Here is a 20,512-nt window from a genome sequence, read left to right as displayed (position 1 = left end):
TGATACTCTAGAACTACAGTGACAAACTGAACTCACCTATGATACTCTAGAACTACAGTGACAAACTGAACTCACCTATGATGCTCTAGAACTACAGTGACAAACTGAACTCACCTTTGATACTCTAGAACTACAGTGACAAACTGAACTCACCTATGATGCTCTAGAACTACAGTGACAAACTGAACTCACCTTTGATGCTCTAGAACTACAGTGACAAACTGAACTCACCTTTGATACTCTAGAACTACAGTGACAAACTGAACTCACCTATAATGCTCTAGAACTACAGTGACAAACTGAACTCACCTTTGATACACTAGAACTACAGTGACAAACTGAACTCACCTTTGATACTCTAGAACTACAGTGACAAACTGAACTCACCTATGACACTCTAGAACTACAGTGACAAACTGAACTCACCTATGACACTCTAGAACTACAGTGACAAACTGAACTCACCTATGATGCTCTAGAACTACAGTGACAAACTGAACACACCTATGATACACTAGAACTACAGTGACAAACTGAACTCACCTTTGATACTCTAGAACTACAGTGACAAACTGAACTCACCTTTGATACTCTAGAACTACAGTGACAAACTGAACTCACCTATGATACTCTAGAACTACAGTGACAAACTGAATTCATCTTCTACAAAACTATGATTTCTAGATTGAACAAAATCTGTTTCATTATAAACAGCCAGATTAAACTACTTGGGCCATTCTTAATAGGATTAAGTGCATCCTTATTTCGTCAGATACAATTTTCACCGAGGGTTTCTTTAGATTTCTTTGTAAGACATTTTTTCGGGAAAAAGGACAGGTAGAGTTGATTTTGTCTGTACTTATGCAACTATAAACTAAGGAAAATCATTTTGAATTTTGTAACAACTCCACCATGCTTTATGTTTACATTATACATGATCAGATCTACCAAGCTTTATCATAACTCATTACACTTTGATACCTAATTTACTCCTATTTTTGATGCAGAAAACCTAGACAAATGGGAGCGTCTGACGGTGGCAGATTCACTGGAGCCTGTAGAGTTTGAGGATGGCCAGGAAATAGTTAGACAGGGAGAACCTGGTGAAGACTTCTTCATTATAACAGAGGTAAGCTGTCCTAGTTATCTCCCCTGTACTTGATCAAAGACGAGTTACCTCCCTTGTGCTGAGAAATTCATGTATCAAGCTTGCTCCAGCCCACATTCTGTTGTGGAATTCACTTGCATGCACATCTTGATATATCTTCTTTATTTTTTGAATGTTTTTATTTTAAAGTCACTTTTGTGTTTTGCCTTGAAGCTCTCACATTGTGTTTGTACCCTATGAAACAACTTCAAAACATCAGATTACTTATATAACAACTTAATCTATTTTACACCTATAAAGTCATTTTCACAGTCAGGTTACACTCTGATTTTGTCGAAACCCTCCTCAATACTTATAATCTTATTTATACCAACAGAACACTTCAGATTTATTGATACCCTATCCCTACCAACGTATAGTTGTAATTAATAACCTAGAGACATATAGAGCTGGGTAGAATTTGTTTATTATGTTGTACCTCCAAGTCAGTGAGAACTATGTTATTATACCCTGTTCTTAGAATGATGAAGTTAACTGGAATACCAGGACAATTTCAGTACAATCATGGTCTCAATGTTTTATACTGATGTTTCAGGGCCAAGCAGCTGTGCTTCAGCGGAGAGCAGAGAATGAGGAGGCGGTAGAAGTTGGCCGACTGGCACAGTCAGATTATTTCGGTATGAAGATCTTATAAAGTAGTATAACAACTGATAGAGATAGGCCAAAGATTGCCATGTAATGTTCATTGTAAAACCACCTCAAAGTAGACAGAAATATCACATGAAATGATGATACTGGTCACAGGTGAATGCCATCTTGGTTTCTACCAGATATACATTTTAGTTTGAGGAATTGCGGATAGTGATGTGATATGCTTATATCTAGAAAGTTAACGTAGATCAGAAGCCACAAGATATCCCGCCATTCATGGGGTACAGCTGGATATCCTGCAGGATGGGCCCTAAAGGAGAAGTTTTAAAATCCTACTACTCTTGTAGGAATGAATAAATATTTTCCAAATTTAGTCTGAAGTATTCTTGGGTGAAGTGTTATCAGTTGTGTATAGACATTGGATTCTGTTCCCTAACGGTGGGAGGATGGGTCCTATTGGGAAAATAGAGCAAATTCCTTGAAATACTACTCCTCTATTAGGAATAATGAGATATCTTCTAAATTTCTTCAGAAGTATGCTTCGATAAAAGGGGAACAAAGTTTGTATAAGGATTGGTTCTCAGACCCGAGGGCCCTTAGGGGAGGGGCCCAAAAAGAGAATTTTGGAAGTTCTTTAAAAATCTTACTCCACTTATAGGAACGGACTGTTCTATATAAACAGTGCACCCCAGCCCCCTGGGCCCAATAGGTGAAATGGGAGGGGTGGGACCAATAGGGGTAACGGAAGAATCTGACCTGTGTTTGACCACAAGAGTGAGGCCCAATTGGGAAGTTATATCAGAAATTGTTTGTCATATTTGAAACTCTTTGAGCGATGCGGGCCAACTGTTTAAAAAAAATTATTATGTGTTCATACTACCTGTTTATTCAGACTAACCAGAGGTTTAACATAGTTTTGTGCTGTTGCAAGTATGCATTGGATCAGAGGTCAAGGGTCAGTTTTGGATCACTTAAGATATTAAACATTTTGTCATGAAATATGTTATTTATTTTTGTGTCTTTTCAATGTTTAATAGTAAGACATTTGTCAGAATATCATGTAGATTTGGATTTCTAGGCATTATCAGCTGACCAAACGTGTGGCGTAACACTTTTGACATAAAAAATCGTATCCAGCCGGTTTTGATTAACCTCATCTCTACAGTCAGACACATTGCATCATATCTTGTTATTTTGCAGTTAACTTTATATCTAATATGTCCACTATCATTTTGAAAGTCAAAGTGAAACTTATTTCCTTCATATCTATTGAGTCTGTTTCATGAAATAAATGAAAATGTAGCTGTGGTGTTTGATGATTTATCTGCTCAACTTCTCAATCAATAAATAATTTTAATTTTTTTTTCTTACTGAAAATAAGTATAAAACTTTTTGTTCACAGGTGAGATTGCTTTGCTGCTGGACAGACCACGTGCTGCTACCGTTGTGGCACGAGGAAAGCTTAAATGTGTCAAGCTTGACCGCACACGATTTGAGCGTGTGTTAGGACCATGTTCAGACCTCCTCAAGAGAAATGTATCACAATACAACAGTTTTGTGTCCTTGTCAGTGTGAACTAGCCTACTATCTGTTTACCAATATTGACAAAAAAAAAAAACAAAAAAAAATGTTAAAATAAAAACCACCAGACTGTAACCACAATGTTGGGTAGCAGATGCAGGATTGGAGCTGCAGACGTCAAACACCTCAGTATCATCATCTGGAAATCTATCATTGCCTCACAAAGACAGATTTATGGCAAAATTGAGTCAGAAATTGGAAATAATGATAATAGAAATATTTTCCTAATAGCTGATTTATAAACATGTGGTACTGATTGTTGGTAAGAGATGGGTAGTATCACTTGTCTTATTGTCTCACCGTGCTGCCAGGAACTTGTGTTTGTGATAACATGTTGTTGCGAGATGAATTCTTACAAGTGGGTTAAATTGATGGTGGCTTTTCTTGTTCTCTGACTAACAGTTTTGCAGCAAAATGTTTCTTGTGCTTCAAGAGGGCAGTAGGGTTGTTATTATTTATAAGTTATCCTTTATCTGGAGGCCACATAAAACATTCTCTCACCATGGAAACTGCTGATCTCAGAATTGTATACTGTAAAGTGCTGATACAACAAATACTCTAAAGTGTAAGTTTTATCCATGAATGTATTAGGTTACACTGTATGAATACATTGTGTACTTATGTATACAACACTGTCTAATGGCTGTATTTAACATCCTTAACCAGATGGTTCAGTTGATTATAGTGTCTACCTAAGTTTGGAGGTCTGTAGTTCCAGTGGTGGGAAGTGCAGGGTTTCAGTGATGGGAAGTTGGGTATTCAATGATAGGAGGTAAGGGAATACAGTGATGGGAGGTCAGGGGATACTGCTATGGGAAGTTCAGGGATTCATTGATGAGAGATCAGGGGATTCAGTTATGGGAAGTTCAGGGATTCAGTGATGGGAGGTCAGGGGATACAGCTATTTGAAGTTCAGGGATTCAGTGATGGGAGGTCAGGGGATACAGCTATGGGAAGTTCAGGGATTCAGAGATGGGAGGTCAGGGGATACAGCTATTTGAAGTTCAGGGATTCAGTGATGGGAGGTCAGGGGATACAGCTATGGGAAGTTCAGGGATTTAGTGATGGGAGGTCAGGGGATACAGCTATGGGAAGTTCGGGGATTTAGTGATGGGAGAACAGGGGATACAGCTATTGGAAGTTCAGGGATTTAGTGATGGGAGGTCAGGGGATACAGCTATGGGAAGTTCAGGGATTCAGAGATGGGAGGTCAGGGATTCAGAGATGGGAGGTCAGGGGATACAGTGATGGGAGGTCAGGGGATACAGCTATTGGAAGTTCAGGGATTCAGAGATGGGAGGTCAGGGGATACAGTGATGGGAGGTCAGGGATTCAGAGATGGGAGGTCTGGGATTCAGAGATGGGAGGTCAGGGATTCAGAGATGAGAGGTCAGGGGATACAGTGATGGGAGGTCAGGGGATTCAGAGATGGGAGGTCAGGGGATTCAGTGATTGGAATTCTGGGGATTCATTGATGGGAGGTCAGGGGATTCAGTTATGGGAATTGCGGGGATTCATTGATGGGAGGTCAGGGGATTCAGTTATGGGAAATCCAGGAATCTGAGTAGGTAAGTTTGTTTACCGAAAGTTAGGAAGTCCATGGTTCCAAGGATGAATGGACTGGGGATCCAACTGTGTTCTGTCCATAAAGATACGTAATAAAGGGGATGATATACAGCAATTAAAATACATTAGGTAAGAGAGACACTGATATTTTGGATACAAATTTATAGTGCACTGTGATTGAATTTCACTAATACCGTCTAAATACATAAATGATTGACTTTGAAACACTCGAAGTACAAATACACCAATACATTTAGATATAGTGTTAAAACACACTGGAAATACACTGAGATTTTACATACAAAGGATATTGTAGATACAATGTGGATCTGTTATTACACTGTGACATAATACTTTCAACGTTAACATATATGTATACACTAGTGCATTATACTGGAGTTAGGACAAATTGCCAATTCACACAACCTATCGTTGGTATTGATTAGACACAAGTCGTGATAAAATATGTATATTATGGTTAATGCTTAAACAAATTTGGCAGAGGAGAGTTTTTTTGTGAGCAGCTGATGTGCAAAGGAGGCTGTTTGTATGTCTGTATCATTATATAGATGTATTTAGGATTGTTGTATGTAGGTAGAAACACACTGTTGTTTGCGCTCTGTCGTTGTAGTTAAACAACAATATATTTATTTTCCAATAAGTAGTTGATGATCTCCGTTGCGGGACTGTATATCAATTCATTCTACTGCTGATTACTCTATAGGTGACTGGCTGGCCAGTGACTTTTTTGGTAGATATCCAGAACTTATCACATCGCTCAACAGTTAGAAGCACATCACCAATTTTAAATTCCATTCTGTAATTTCAATTATCTGCTAATTCAATTTCTTTAGCAACATTTAGGTCATTGTTTGTTCATTCGAGCATATCATAGTAAAGATAAGAACTATTTTTGTGAATTTACTGTGTATTAACTATATGTACAGGTGTTGATTGAAGTGCACTTGTTCTCATATGTATTGGAAGTACAATAAACAGTTTTATGGGGCCTGATACTAGATAATGGAGAACCCCACACAGGGATCTTCAATTTACCCAGTGCTAGATCTCAGTCTACCAACTACACAACACTATAGTGTATTCTTCCTTTTGCTAAAACAATGAACAACTTGCATTTGAGATTTTTTTTTTTGTGAAAGTAATTAGTGAGAACTATACACATGTAATGTTAACTGTTAGCATGTGCAGTCAAGATGTCTTTTTCCAAGACTACACAGTTACAAATTATAGGGGAGTTGAATTTTTGTCCACTTGTGAGGTGCAATGAAATAACCCATTGTCATGTACCTGTTTGATGATGGTTTCATTCTGGGCTTAGTGTACTATCCCAACCTTGTGACTGGGTGGGATTATGTTGTTCAGCCCTTGTCTGAAATAATATCCAATCTCACCCAGTTGTAGGTAATGAATTGATCAGGCAGATAAATATCCTATTTAGCATTGTATTTGTTCAGTCAGTAGAAAGATCTGTACACTTAAGAAGCATAGCAGAGGTTATCCTCTAAATTTCCTTGAATCTGAAATCTGAGTGATTGGAAATATTTGTGATGTTTTAATAAAATGTGTATCGATTTTGTAAGGAAAACAAATGTTTGATGTAATTGCTTTGTAGAGTTATAAAAAAACCATGACGGCAGTTGACAGTCCTACAAAAACAAATGTATTTCTGATGTAACGTTGTGTTTAATAATCAGCAGCGTTTTTATTGCCTTGTAATTGGTCTGTTTCTATAGCAATTTATGGTCAAGATCAATCGGTCATATCTGTTTTTTTTTTTTGTTATTGGACATAAACAGTACTTTGTGGTTGTTTTATCAGGCACGTGTTGTCATGATCTCCAGGTGCAGAGAACTGGAATGCTGCCATAATGATAGAGTCACAAACCACAGGTAGTCAGGTGGATCTCTTATTGTTATGTGTTACACTGTAGTTTCTGCAGCCATAGACAAGCACTAATTATGTTGATTTTCAGCTTCAAGGAAATCCACCAACTCCTATCAGAAAGATAATATCGTAACTATTTACATGATTTAAAGATTTAAAAGCACAAATACATTTTGTGGTGGTAGGGGCAAAAAAAAAAAAACAAGTCTATCTGCGATGATATTATAACTATCTAGATGATTTAAAAGCCTAGATACATTTTGTGGTGGTAGGGCAAATACAAAGCAAATCAATGTAGTTAAATGTAAGATGTGTGATGGATCTGCTACAGAGTTAAACAATCAATTAGCAAAATAAATGTTGGATACTTTAAAGAGATGATACATTGATTCTGAAACTTGAGGATTCTTCAGAATCATCAGATAGGGAACCATACAGTCACTGCCAAGAGGTGAAACAATACACCTGTCAACCCTGTTCTACATTCTTACAACTTGTGTATGTTGTTGTAATATGGCCAGAAGTTTTAGTCTAATATAATTTAGTAGAACTATTTATGTAAAAAATTTCTCATGTAAAAAAAAGCTACAATAGCAGTGTGTAATAGTGTGTACAGATATAATATAATTATTTCAAATGTAAGATACTAATATATATACAAAAAAATGTCATTATATAGCAATATGAACAATGATGAAATGGAGGTTCGCTTGTAGAAATCTTTTCATTTTTTGTTGTTCATATGTAAAAAAAAAAAAAATGTTTTATGAAATAAAAAAAATGTCTAAATTGTCCACTTGGTTGTGATTTCTTTCGATTTCATTAGATAATTATATCATCATGATATTGAATTAACCTTTCACATTGGGACCACTGTGACTTGGCCTCTTTTGAGGCATAAAAACCTGACAAATTATTTTAACTGGGTTATTTTACCTTATAGCAATGTGAAATGTGACTAAACTAATATTTTTACATGCTACTAGATAAGCCATGCGACATCCATAACCTGTAACGATGTCATATGGAAGTGATGAGATATCCTGGTGTTGATAATGATGTCACATGGAAGTGATGAGATATCCTGGTGTTGATAATAACATCACATGGAAGTGATGAGATATCCTGGTGTTGATGATGACGTCACATGGAAGTGATGAGATATCCTGGTGTTGATAATGACATCACATGGAAGTGATGAGATATCCTGGTGTTGAAAATGATGTCACATGGAAGTGATGAGATATCCTAGTGTTGATAATAACATCACATGGAAGTGATGAGATATCCTGGTGTTGATGATGACGTCACATGGAAGTGATGAGTTATCCTGGTGTTGATAATGACATCACATGGAAGTGATGAGTTATCCTGGTGTTGATAATGACATCACATGGAAGTGATGAGATATCCTAGTGTTGATAATGATGTCACATGGAAGTGATGAGATATCCTGGTGTTGATAATGATGTCACATGGAAGTGATGAGATATCCTAGTGTTGATAATGACCTGTAATGATGTCACATGGAAGTGATGAGATATCCTGGTGTTGATAATAACATCACATGGAAGTGATGAGATATCCTGGTGTTGATAATGACATCACATGGAAGTGATGAGATATCCTGGTGTTGATAATGACATCACATGGAAGTGATGAGTTATCCTGGTGTTGATAATGACATCACATGGAAGTGATGAGATATCCTGGTGTTGATAATGATGTCACATGGAAGTGATGAGATATCCTGGTGTTGATAATGACATCACATGGAAGTGATGAGATATCCTGGTGTTGATGATGATGTCACATGGAAGTGATGAGATATCCTGGTGTTGATAATGACCTGTAATGATGTCACATGGAAGTGATGAGATATCCTGGTGTTGATAATGATGTCACATGGAAGTGATGAGATATCCTAGTGTTGATAATGACCTGTAATGATGTCACATGGACGTGATGAGATATCCTGGTGTTGATAATAACATCACATGGAAGTGATGAGATATCCTGGTGTTGATAATGACATCACATGGAAGTGATGAGATATCCTGGTGTTGATAATGACCTGTAACGATGTCACATGGAAGTGATGAGATATCCTGGTGTTGATAATGACGTCACATGGAAGTGATGAGATATCCTGGTGTTGATAATGACATCACATGGAAGTGATGAGATATCCTGGTGTTGATAATGACGTCACACGGAAGTGATGAGATATCCTGGTGTTGATAATAACATCACATGGAAGTGATGAGATATCCTGGTGTTGATAATGACATCACATGGAAGTGATGAGATATCCTGGTGTTGATAATGACCTGTAATGATGTCACACGGACGTGATGAGATATCCTGGTGTTGATAATAACATCACATGGAAGTGATGAGATATCCTGGTGTTGATAATGACCTGTAATGATGTCACATGGAAGTGATGAGATATCCTGGTGTTGATAATAACATCACATGGAAGTGATGAGATATCCTGGTGTTGATAATGACATCACATGGAAGTGATGAGATATCCTGGTGTTGATAATGATGTCACATGGAAGTGATGAGATATCCTGGTGTTGTTAATGACATCACATGGAAGTGATGAGATATCCTGGTGTTGATAATGACCTGTAACGATGTCACATGGAAGTGATGAGATATCCTGGTGTTGATAATGACATCACATGGAAGTGATGAGATATCCTGGTGTTGATAATGACATCACATGGAAGTGATGAGATATCCTGGTGTTGATAATGATGTCACATGGAAGTGATGAGATATCCTGGTGTTGATAACGACATCAATGATGGAAGTGATGAGATATCCTGGTGTTGAAAATGACATCACATGGAAGTGATGAGATATCCTGGTGTTGATAATGATGTCACATGGAAGTGATGAGATATCCTGGTGTTGATGACCTGTAATGATGTCACATGGAAGTGATGAGATATCCTGGTGTTGATAATGACATCACATGGAAGTGATGAGATATCCTGGTGTTGATCACATGGAAGTGATGAGATATCCTGGTGTTGATAATGACCACATGGAATGATGTATCACACATGGACGTGATGAGATATCCTGGTGTTGATAATGACATCACATGGAAGTGATGAGATATCCTGGTGTTGATAATGATGTCACATGGAAGTGATGATATCGTGGTGTTGATAATGACATCACATGGAAGTGATGAGATATCCTGGTGTTGATAATGACACACATGGAAGTGATGAGATATCCTGGTGTTGATAATGACATCACATGGAAGTGATGAGTTATCACATCACATGGAAGTGATGAGATATCCTGGTGTTGATAATGACATCACATGGAAGTGATGAGATATCCTGGTGTTGATAATGACGTGATGAGAATGACGTCACATGGAAGTGATGAGATATCCTGGTGTTGTTAATGACATCACATGGAAGTGATGAGATATCCTGGTGTTGATAATGACATCACATGGAAGTGATGAGATATCCTGGTGTTGATAATGATGTCACATGGAAGTGATGATATCCTGGTGTTGATAATGATGTCACATGGAAGTGATGAGATATCCTGGTGTTGAAAATGACCTGTAATGATGTCACACGGACGTGATGAGATATCCTAGTATTGATAATGACATCTGACATCACATGGAAGTGATGAGATATCCTGGTGTTGATAATGACCTGTAATGATGTCACATGGACGTGATGAGATATCCTGGTGTTGATAATGACATCACATGGAAGTGATGAGATATCCTGGTGTTGATAATGACCTGTAATGATGTCACATGGACGTGATGAGATATCCTGGTGTTGATAATGACATCACATGGAAGTGATGAGATATCCTGGTGTTGATAACGATGCCACATGGAAGTGATGATATCCTGGTGTTGATAATAACATCACATGGAAGTGATGAGATATCCTGGTGTTGATAATGACATCACATGGAAGTGATGAGATATCCTGGTGTTGATAATGACATCACATGGAAGTGATGAGTTATATCCTGGTGTTGATAATGACATGATGTCACATGGAAGTGATGAGATATCCTGGTGTTGATAATGACATCACATGGAAGTGATGAGATATCCTGGTGTTGATAATGACATCACATGGAAGTGATGAGATATCCTGGTGTTGATAATAACATCACATGGACGTGATGAGATATCCTAGTGTTGATAATAACGTCACATGGAAGTGATGAGATATCCTGGTGTTGATAATGACATCACATGGAAGTGATGAGATATCCTGGTGTTGATAATAACATCACATGGAAGTGATGAGATATCCTGGTGTTGATAACGATGCCACATGGAAGTGATGATATCCTGGTGTTGATAATAACATCACATGGAAGTGATGAGATATCCTGGTGTTGATAATGACCTGTAACGATGTCACATGGAAGTGATGAGATATCCTGGTGTTGATAATGACCTGTAACGATGTCACATGGAAGTGATGAGATATCCTGGCGTTGATAGCGACATCACATGGAAGTGATGAGTTATCCTGGTGTTGATAATGATGTCACATGGAAGTGATGAGATATCCTGGTGTTGATAATGACATCACATGGAAGTGATGAGATATCCTGGTGTTGATAATGACATCACATGGACGTGATGAGATATCCTGGTGTTGATAATGACATCACATGGAAGTGATGAGATATCCTGGAGTTGATAATGACATCACATGGAAGTGATGAGATATCCTGGTGTTGATAATAACATCACATGGACGTGATGAGATATCCTAGTGTTGATAATAACATCACATGGAAGTGATGAGATATCCTGGTGTTGATAATAACATCACATGGACGTGATGAGATATCCTAGTGTTGATAATGACGTCACATGGAAGTGATGAGATATCCTGGTGTTGATAATGACATCACATGGAAGTGATGAGATATCCTGGTGTTGATAATGATGTCACATGGAAGTGATGAGATATCCTGGTGTTGATAATGATGTCACATGGAAGTGATGAGATATCCTGGTGTTGATAATGACATCACATGGAAGTGATGAGATATCCTGGTGTTGATAATGACATCACATGGACGTGATGAGATATCCTGGTGTTGATAATGACATCACATGGAAGTGATGAGATATCCTGGTGTTGATAATGATCATTAATGATGTCATATGGAAGTGATGAAATATGATTTTGTTTGTGTGTCAGGTACAGAGGCTGATGAAATTGATATATAACTCTCTTTGGCTGTCTAACTGGTACAAAGGAAGGTCACATTGGGTCTCTTACACTTCTTGTAAGGCTGTCAGTAACTGGTACAGGGGCTGATGACATTTAAATATATTATTTTGTTTGTTTGTCTATACCTGGTACAATGGCCGATTAAGTTGATATATAACTCTCTTTGTTTAGCTGTCTAACTGGTACAAATGAAGGTCACATTTGGTCTCTTACACTTCTTGTAAGGCTGTCAGTAACTGTTACTCTCTATACCAGTTAAAGACATCCTTACAAGAAAAAGGTTGAGAGACCAATGTCATAAGCCTCTACCAGTAAAAGACAGCTATGGAATGTGGAGGATGCTACCTATCTCAGGGTCAATGCCTTAATTGTCACTTATCCGATTTAAAGTTTCTACATTTTTACCAGTGTATGATTCCCTTTTCTCTTATCCCGGACAGGGATATCCACAGTTTTTACCGGTGTGAGATTTTTCTGTCTCACCTTAAGGTTGAGACAAGCTACACGCGCTCCTTGCAATAATGTGACGTCACTATCTTGACCCGGAAGTGGAACTTGACATGTAAATGACGTCATTGGAAAATAACGATTTAATAATGTGTTGATTTTATATTGAAGTTATCTCATCCATACTTTCACATTAAAATAGTTTTTTTATCATTGATATTATGCCTTTTTATGTTTTACTGTACCGTTAATGGGAATTATATTTTGTGCGGAATATCACAATTAAGCGTGACGCGGTTGAGACGGCCTCGTCACTATATTCATACGTTGTCTACGAGTTTTTGTTTACAAACATTCTATTTCGTATTTTACAATCAGCGGGGGAACAGGGTAAGAGAAAAATAATCATTCACCCCCTTTGGGATGAGACAGGTGGATCTCAACCCTCGGGGGATTATTAAGCTGTCAAGCACTCCTGTCTCACCCCAAAGGGGGTGAAAGATTCTATTAGTGTTACCCTAGGATTGAGATATGCCCTTAATAACAATCGTAAATGATCACGTCAACAATTTATTCAATGACGTCAACAATTTATTCAATGACGTCAACAATTTATTCAATGACGTCAACAATTTAATTAATGACGTCAACAATTTATTCAATGACGTCAACAATTTATTCAATGACGTCAACAGGCCAGGCAATGAAGTAACTAATGACTTCAAATACATCAGAAAGTCATAAAAGCGAAAAGTAAGTATTCATTTGTGATGATCTCAAATCTCGGAGAAAGATTATTGGATTTTCAAAATTTTGGCAAGTCTTTCGTTTGCCGAGCTAAGAATCTTGGCCCAAGGGTTGAAATCTCTCAATGATGGATGTTAGAGGCAGTGGATGGAAGATTGCTAGTAGGTGATGTTATACCTAAGTCTGGTCATTTACAGGAGAATATTAAAATATCTTTAATCAATGTAATGATATATTCTGAGCCTGGTCATTTACCGGAGAATATTAAAATATCTTTAATGACGTTATTAGTACCGACACGAACACATTAACCCAGGATGATGATGTAATTTACTGACAATCCCTGGTGATAAAGTCCCATGTCACAATATACACACTAATTAATAGTCTGATCCTAACTACCATTTACAGAAATACGTCACACCTGGCAGGGTCCCAGATATCATTCTTAATTATGTCTCTCGTCAGTCGTCTGTAATTGGCTGTTATACGTCCCAATCTTGATGGTTCGTGTGATGTACAGGGATATGTTAGCAAATCGTACAAATAACACTGATTACGAAAATCAATGATAAAGTATACCATATGTCTGTTTCTTGTTACAGTCTTCATCCACATTACACCTTACAGATCGTACAACATACGTACCACTGATCAATTCATAGTTCGATTTAGTTAGATTTGGACGCATAGTCGACTTATCTAGAAGAATATGGCGAGAAAGTGGAAAAGGCGAGAATATCGGTTATGTTTTTCATCTGTTATCGAATCCATTGTGATATGGTCTGCACAGATAGCTTCCCGCTAGCATCTATGTATTGCAGGATGCACACAGAATATCGTGACATTAAGCTGACGTCATCAGAAACTAATGACCAATGATTAAACAGGTCACTGTTGGCGTACAGTAATTTCAGTGATATTGTATTCAAAAAACAGTATCATCCGATGAACAAATTTATTGTAGCCGCAAAAGTCCAAATCATAACGCTTCGAAAGTCAAACGTGTAATGGAATTAATTAGGGAAAATATTGCCACCTTGATTAATCAAAATACAGCAGGTGGTTTAAACAGTGGCAGATCGCATTGGAAAATGTTGTCACGTGATTCAAACTGTTTATCTATTTGTAGTAAGGATCAACAACAAGTTGGAATTGGAAGAAAATTGATAAATAAACAAAATTGAAAAGGTGTTAGATGTTTACTAATATCACTAAAGCAGGTAAGATCAGATAGGTAATGACTATATAGATCCCTGGACACTTCCCAGATCGACCGGAAGCTGGAGTGCTGTTTGAGATCCAACCAGACAAACAGGCATGGCTTAATAAAAGATAGATAAAACACCGTTCAGGTTCCTACAGCGAACGAAAAAAACGAGGTGTTAGGTACGTCATGAATTATTCATAATGTTTCGATACCGTTGAACCTCGCATCTGCTATACATCAGATAAGCGTACCAGATACCGACTGACCGACAAATTGTTGATGGCCTGATACCTCTAGTAGTCTACCTGCAGGATTTGTTAAATGTCATAATCCACGTGAAGCCTGCCATTTTTTCAGTATTTTAAAAAACTGCAATAACTCATTTTAAAAAATGGCGATAATTTCGAGGTTTTTTAAAACAACTTTATGTAGCCGAAATGTATCTAACACATTGATTGTAGATGACCTTAGAACTAGTCCTCCGTCGACCTCTTCTTGTTCTAACTCTGCTTTGATCTATGGTCAAACTGGACACATAGTAACTAGTGATTAAAGCATTATTCAAAATGTTTAGCTACGAGAGCTTTCCATGAAGGGTCATAAATATAATGAAATTCCGTCCGTTAATTGGAATGTGAATTTCAAGATACGTATGGATTCTGTAGAAAACAATGCCAGAGAATGGGCGGAACGAGATCATGCTGCGTTGGATTCACTTTCGTAGTGGGTCCATTCGGTTCATAAAAGAATTCACAGCCTGAAATCGTGAATGAACACAAAACACAGGTTAGCTTTCTTCAATCCTGATGTTAGCTCCAATCTTCAAGTTTTACATGAAAGGTTTGTTATTATCCCTGCAGATAAGGCGTCCAATAACTTGATCCTTGTCTGCAAACATTATTACATTTCCTGAATAGTAAAAAAAAAAACTGAGTTTGCTTGATAACGAATGAAATTCCACGCATACATTATTCAAACTTCAAAAGACCAAATACTAGCTAATGATGCTTTGGTATTACAATCATTTATATTGCTTATTAATGATAAGAATACGGACCTTCCCCCTTTATACTGGATCCCTAAACTTCACAAGAATCCATATAAACAACATTTTATAGCTGGCTCGTCTGTTCAACCTAGCCTTTGTCTTAACTTCTAACCACCATTCTAAGTACAATCAAATCTGGGTTACAGTCTTGTAATGTCTACGCAAGAAGTGGAATTAATAGTATGTGGATTTTGATGAACTCCAAAGAGCTTATGACCAATCTTCAATACCTTCTTATAAACACGCTTCTTATATAAGTACATTGGATTTTCCCATCCTGTACACCACCATACCCTTTTCTAAACTGAAGGAGCGCCTCGTTCTCCTCTTGGTATGAGAGCTTTCTTCTCCAAGAAAGGTGAACGACGGTGGTAAGAGCTTCCAAATGACTATTTGTCATTCCTGTGGGAACCAACTGCTCCCCTCTGTTGGCTGACTTGTTTTCAGATGAGACTGAATTTATTGCTTATCAAAATAGGTCACAAAGACCTTACAAAGTCGTTTCACCTTCAGATATATTGATGACATCAATCATATATCTACCAGAACTGGAAATCAAAGATACGACAGGCTCTTCTATATCAGCTACTTATCTCGATCTTTTTCTACAAAGAAACCAAACATGGACAGCTTTCCATCGAGCAGCATGATAAACGTGGTGATTTTAATTTCCTTATTGTGAATTTTCAATTGCTGGATAACAATATCCCTGCATCTCCTATCTACGGTATTTACATGTCACAGCTAATTTGGTATTAAAGTCTCTGTTTCTATTGTCATGATATTCGTGCAAGAATTCGTCCACTGACAGACAAACTCGTAACATAAGGGGTCAATACATGTAGGTTGATGAAAATTATAGCGAAGTTTTATGGCCGCCATTGTGATCCCATTAAGAAATGTTCTGTTTCTTTGTATGACATGAACCAGAACGAATTTGATGCTCGTTAGTTTGCCTGACGGTTCCAGTTTTGTATACCTTGCTCTTATTTGAGAATGTGACATTACTTACTTGGATTGACCAAGGTTAACATGGCGGGTGGCGTCGATGAAGCAGAAGACGCTTACTTTTCTGGAACACTTGGTCTTACTCTCCTACTTTATCAGGATTCTCTATGGAAATCTTTCCTTTGTTCATATTTTGACCTAGTTTTATGGAATTTGAGTTTTAATTATCACGTCATGTTGCTATTTTCTTAATGGTTTTTAACTTTTAACTTTGATTTCAATGAGCACATTCCTGATCCTATATGAATATGATTTCAGCGAGCACACTCCTGATCCTATGTGAGTTTGATTTCAGTTAAATCATTCCTGATCCTATTTGACTTTGATTTCAGTTAGAACAGAACGGATGTTGAGTATCCCGAACACTGCCTTACAAGTGCCCTTTAAAATACTTATTTAGAAATGTCCCTCAATCATTATACATAAAGACATCCCTAACTTAGAAGATCTTGGTGATGTGCTGTTTTAAACAGAGGTAAGATAACACCCTGACGGGTTGTTGACCAGACGAGGTAACACGAGTTGTTGGACGAGACTTGATAACATTTTAATGGGTTATTGGACTAGACTAGATAACATTTTATTGGGTTATTGGACTAGACTAGATAACTTTTTAATGGGTTATTGGACTAGACTAGATAACTTTTTATTGGGTTATTGGACTAGACCAGATAACATTTTATTGGGTTATTGGACTAGACTAGATAACATTTTATTGGGTTATTGGACTAGACTAGATAACATTTTAATGGGTTATTGGACTAGACTAGATAACATTTTATTGGGTTATTGGACTAGACTAGATAACATTTTAATGGGTTATTGGACTAGACTAGATAACATTTTATTGGGTTATTGGACTAGACTAGATAACTTTTTAATGGGTTATTGGACTAGACTAGATAACTTTTTAATGGGTTATTGGACTAGACTAGATAACTTTTTAATGGGTTATTGGACTAGACTAGATAACTTTTTATTGGGTTATTGGACTAGACTAGATAACTTTTTAATGGGTTATTGGACTAGACCAGATAACATTTTATTGGGTTATTGGACTAGACTAGATAACATTTTATTGGGTTATTGGACTAGACCAGATAACTTTTTATTGGGTTATTGGACTAGACCAGATAACATTTTATTGGGTTATTGGACTAGACCAGATAACATTTTAATGGGTTATTGGACTAGACTAGATAACATTTTATTGGGTTATTGGACTAGACTAGATAACATTTTATTGGGTTATTGGACTAGACCAGATAACTTTTTATTGGGTTATTGGACTAGACCAGATAACATTTTATTGGGTTATTGGACTAGACTAGATAACATTTTAATGGGTTATTGGACTAGACTAGATAACTTTTTAATGGGTTATTGGACTAGACCAGATAACATTTTAATGGGTTATTGGACTAGACCAGATAACTTTTTATTGGGTTATTGGACTAGACTAGATAACTTTTTAATGGGTTATTGGACTAGACTAGATAACTTTTTAATGGGTTATTGGACTAGACTAGATAACTTTTTAATGGGTTGCCGGACTGGACTAAATAACAACTTAATGGGCTAGTGGAATAGACTAGATAACATCTCAATTGGTTAATGGGCTAAGCTAGATAACATTTTAATGGGTTAGTGGACTAGACTAGATAACATCTTAATGGGTTAATGGGCTAGACTAGATAACATTTTAATGGGTTAGTGGACTAGACTAGATAAAATCTTAGTGGGTTGTTTGACTATTGACAGTTTTAATCAGTAGAAACGTTGGTTTTGACTGTACAACCTAATACAGAAATTTTCCACGATACTAAGAAATGTCTCTCTGTCCTAATGATGGTGATTGAGGAGTATGATAAATGTGTTTATACTGGAAGGATTAGAGAAAGGCAATGGTTAAGTGTAAAGTTCCAGAATTATATTCGAGTAAATGGTCTAAAGGTTATTAACATTTAATCATTAAGTTAAACTAATGATGCTGATATTAATGCATTAAATGGTTTTACAAAGAATCCAACAATTCGAGTCTTGAAAACGACGACCGGAATAAAATCACACTTTTACTGAAAGCAGGAAAATCATTATTGTACTGTAATTATAAGTATGGTAGTTAATGCGCGGAGACATAGAAACACATCCAGAGAAGATGAGATAAGAGAGAGATATACATGGAGTCTGGTGTACATACGTTGTATTTTGTCACTTTGTTTTACACTAGTCTCTTTATAAAGTATTTTCCTTTGGTTTAATTACAGGTAGTTTACTTTTGTCGAGTTGATGTACAGGGAAAACGGTTCGACCAATACAGAAAATTATATACTAATTACGATTGAACTATATAAGGCTTTCCGTTGGACAAATTTGCTTTTGTCATAAATAACTGACTCATCAAAATTGTTGAAAATAATGATCTTCATTTGAGGCACAATGATTTAAATCAATAACTGTTAGGAAGGTCTTGGATTGATGCTATAAATGACTTGTTGTCATGTGTGCTTAAACATCAGTCAAAGAACAGACATCTATATAGCTCGTGATTTGAAGTAACATCGATCATCCAAGGAGAATGTTCCACCAAACAACGCTGTTATGATTGTTGTGATATATTTGAAAAAAAAAAAAAAATATGTTTCTTGGCTAAATTTGTCCGGAATCTCTCGGAAACATAATTAACACACCAAAATCCAGCCTTAAATTCATATTCTGTTGAGGATGATGCCCTCTTATTGTTAATTTCAAAAGTGAAATTAAATTCTGCGTCAAAATTCTCAGAAATCTAACTGCGTTGTAAGCTATGTAAGTAGTGGCGGTAACAAGACGGAGAAGTCAGTCACTAAAAGCGTTTTAACAAGGAAATCAATGTATGGCGTGCGAAATATCAGCAACATCCAACACAGAAACAGTTTCTCATTTCGTATCTTCTGTTACTGAGAAAGTTTGGAGTGTGTCTGCAGGAAAGAGATACAATTGTTTCTGAAATGGAACACGCCAAGCGCTTGTCATTAATATTATTGTGATATCATGCCTTGTTACAGAATTCTTCTTGTACCGTAGATCTCAGTAGTAACATCAACTGGGGTTGTATCCTGAATATGTCTTTATCGACACAGTCATTCAGACGGACGTTTGAACAAAGTAGAAAACAATAACTAGCAGACATGATAGTTTACACAATCACGTGTTTGTAGGGTCCTGTTTGGATTTTTTTTTACAGCGCGTAACTTTGCTGTTTACACAAAGAATGTGAAGAACATAAATTAAAAACTTGTTCGAGTGAAACTAATCATCACTGTTTTCAGAATTCCATATCATTGTACAGTGACAACAAGGGTCTGTCCGAACGAGATCAACAAATAGTCTCACCAAGACGCTTCATCACGTGTGTAGACAACAAGGATCTGTCTGAACGAGATCAACCGATTAGTATTTTACCCGGCAAACCTACAGAGATTAGCCGGAAGGATTATCACCTCGTTAGGAACACAATAGATACAATATTTAAGGAAGGAAGGGTTCCTTAAGCTATAGATTAACGGATTATTATCGCTCTATATTTTGTCACGTTTGTTTACCACAATGAAATATATCAATAACACTACCACGCTCGCTCCAAATGGCTTTGCCATCATACAATTTTAAGGAAAAGAATTAATACAGGAGAGCCATAAGTGTTGAAACAAAATGACCGAAATAAAGGGCAAAATACAGACCAGTAATTTCAACAGAACGTCAGATACTATAACTTAAAGGAGATCTGCTATAAAAACTAAATATATCACGTTTGTATGGACCATAGTTAACAGTGTATGGACCATAGTTAACAGAGTACCAGTTTATAATTCAATTTGATGCAGAGAAGATACATACACTTGAATCGACATTTTGGTAAACAGAGGCATAATATTTTTTTGTATGGAGATCACTACGCCATTAATTCCGTAATACTGATCTAGTCTATTGATTTT

The 20,512-nt window shown here is 36.9% G+C and overlaps 1 protein-coding gene across 3 annotated transcripts in view; it reads left to right on the top strand.

Annotated features, from left to right (window-relative positions):
* LOC132560760 (cAMP-dependent protein kinase regulatory subunit) overlaps window positions 1-7,603 on the top strand; it is a 106,108-nt gene extending 98,505 nt beyond the window's left edge. Inside the window, exons 9-12 of one of the 3 annotated variants that reach the window (XR_009554670.1) lie at window positions 1,008-1,129; window positions 1,704-1,785; window positions 3,162-4,549; window positions 4,595-7,603. Coding sequence is in view for 1 of the 3 variants with exons in the window: in XM_060225437.1 (XP_060081420.1) it covers window positions 1,008-1,129; window positions 1,704-1,785; window positions 3,162-3,334 (377 nt within the window). In the remaining 2 variants the exon portion in view is untranslated. Of the gene's footprint in view, window positions 1-1,007; window positions 1,130-1,703; window positions 1,786-3,161 lie in introns of all 3 variants that reach the window. The other 2 variants (XR_009554671.1, XM_060225437.1) reach the window with 2 other exon arrangements.
* The last annotated feature ends 12,909 nt before the right edge of the window (window positions 7,604-20,512 follow it).

This window comes from Ylistrum balloti, unplaced genomic scaffold, assembly GCF_031769215.1.
Source record: "Ylistrum balloti isolate Yb309-2 unplaced genomic scaffold, AGI_CSIRO_Ybal_v1 Utg371108, whole genome shotgun sequence".
Lineage (NCBI taxonomy): Eukaryota > Metazoa > Mollusca > Bivalvia > Pectinida > Pectinidae > Ylistrum > Ylistrum balloti.
The sequence above is the reverse complement of the archived record's forward strand: the minus strand, read 5'-3'. Positions and strand labels throughout refer to the sequence as shown.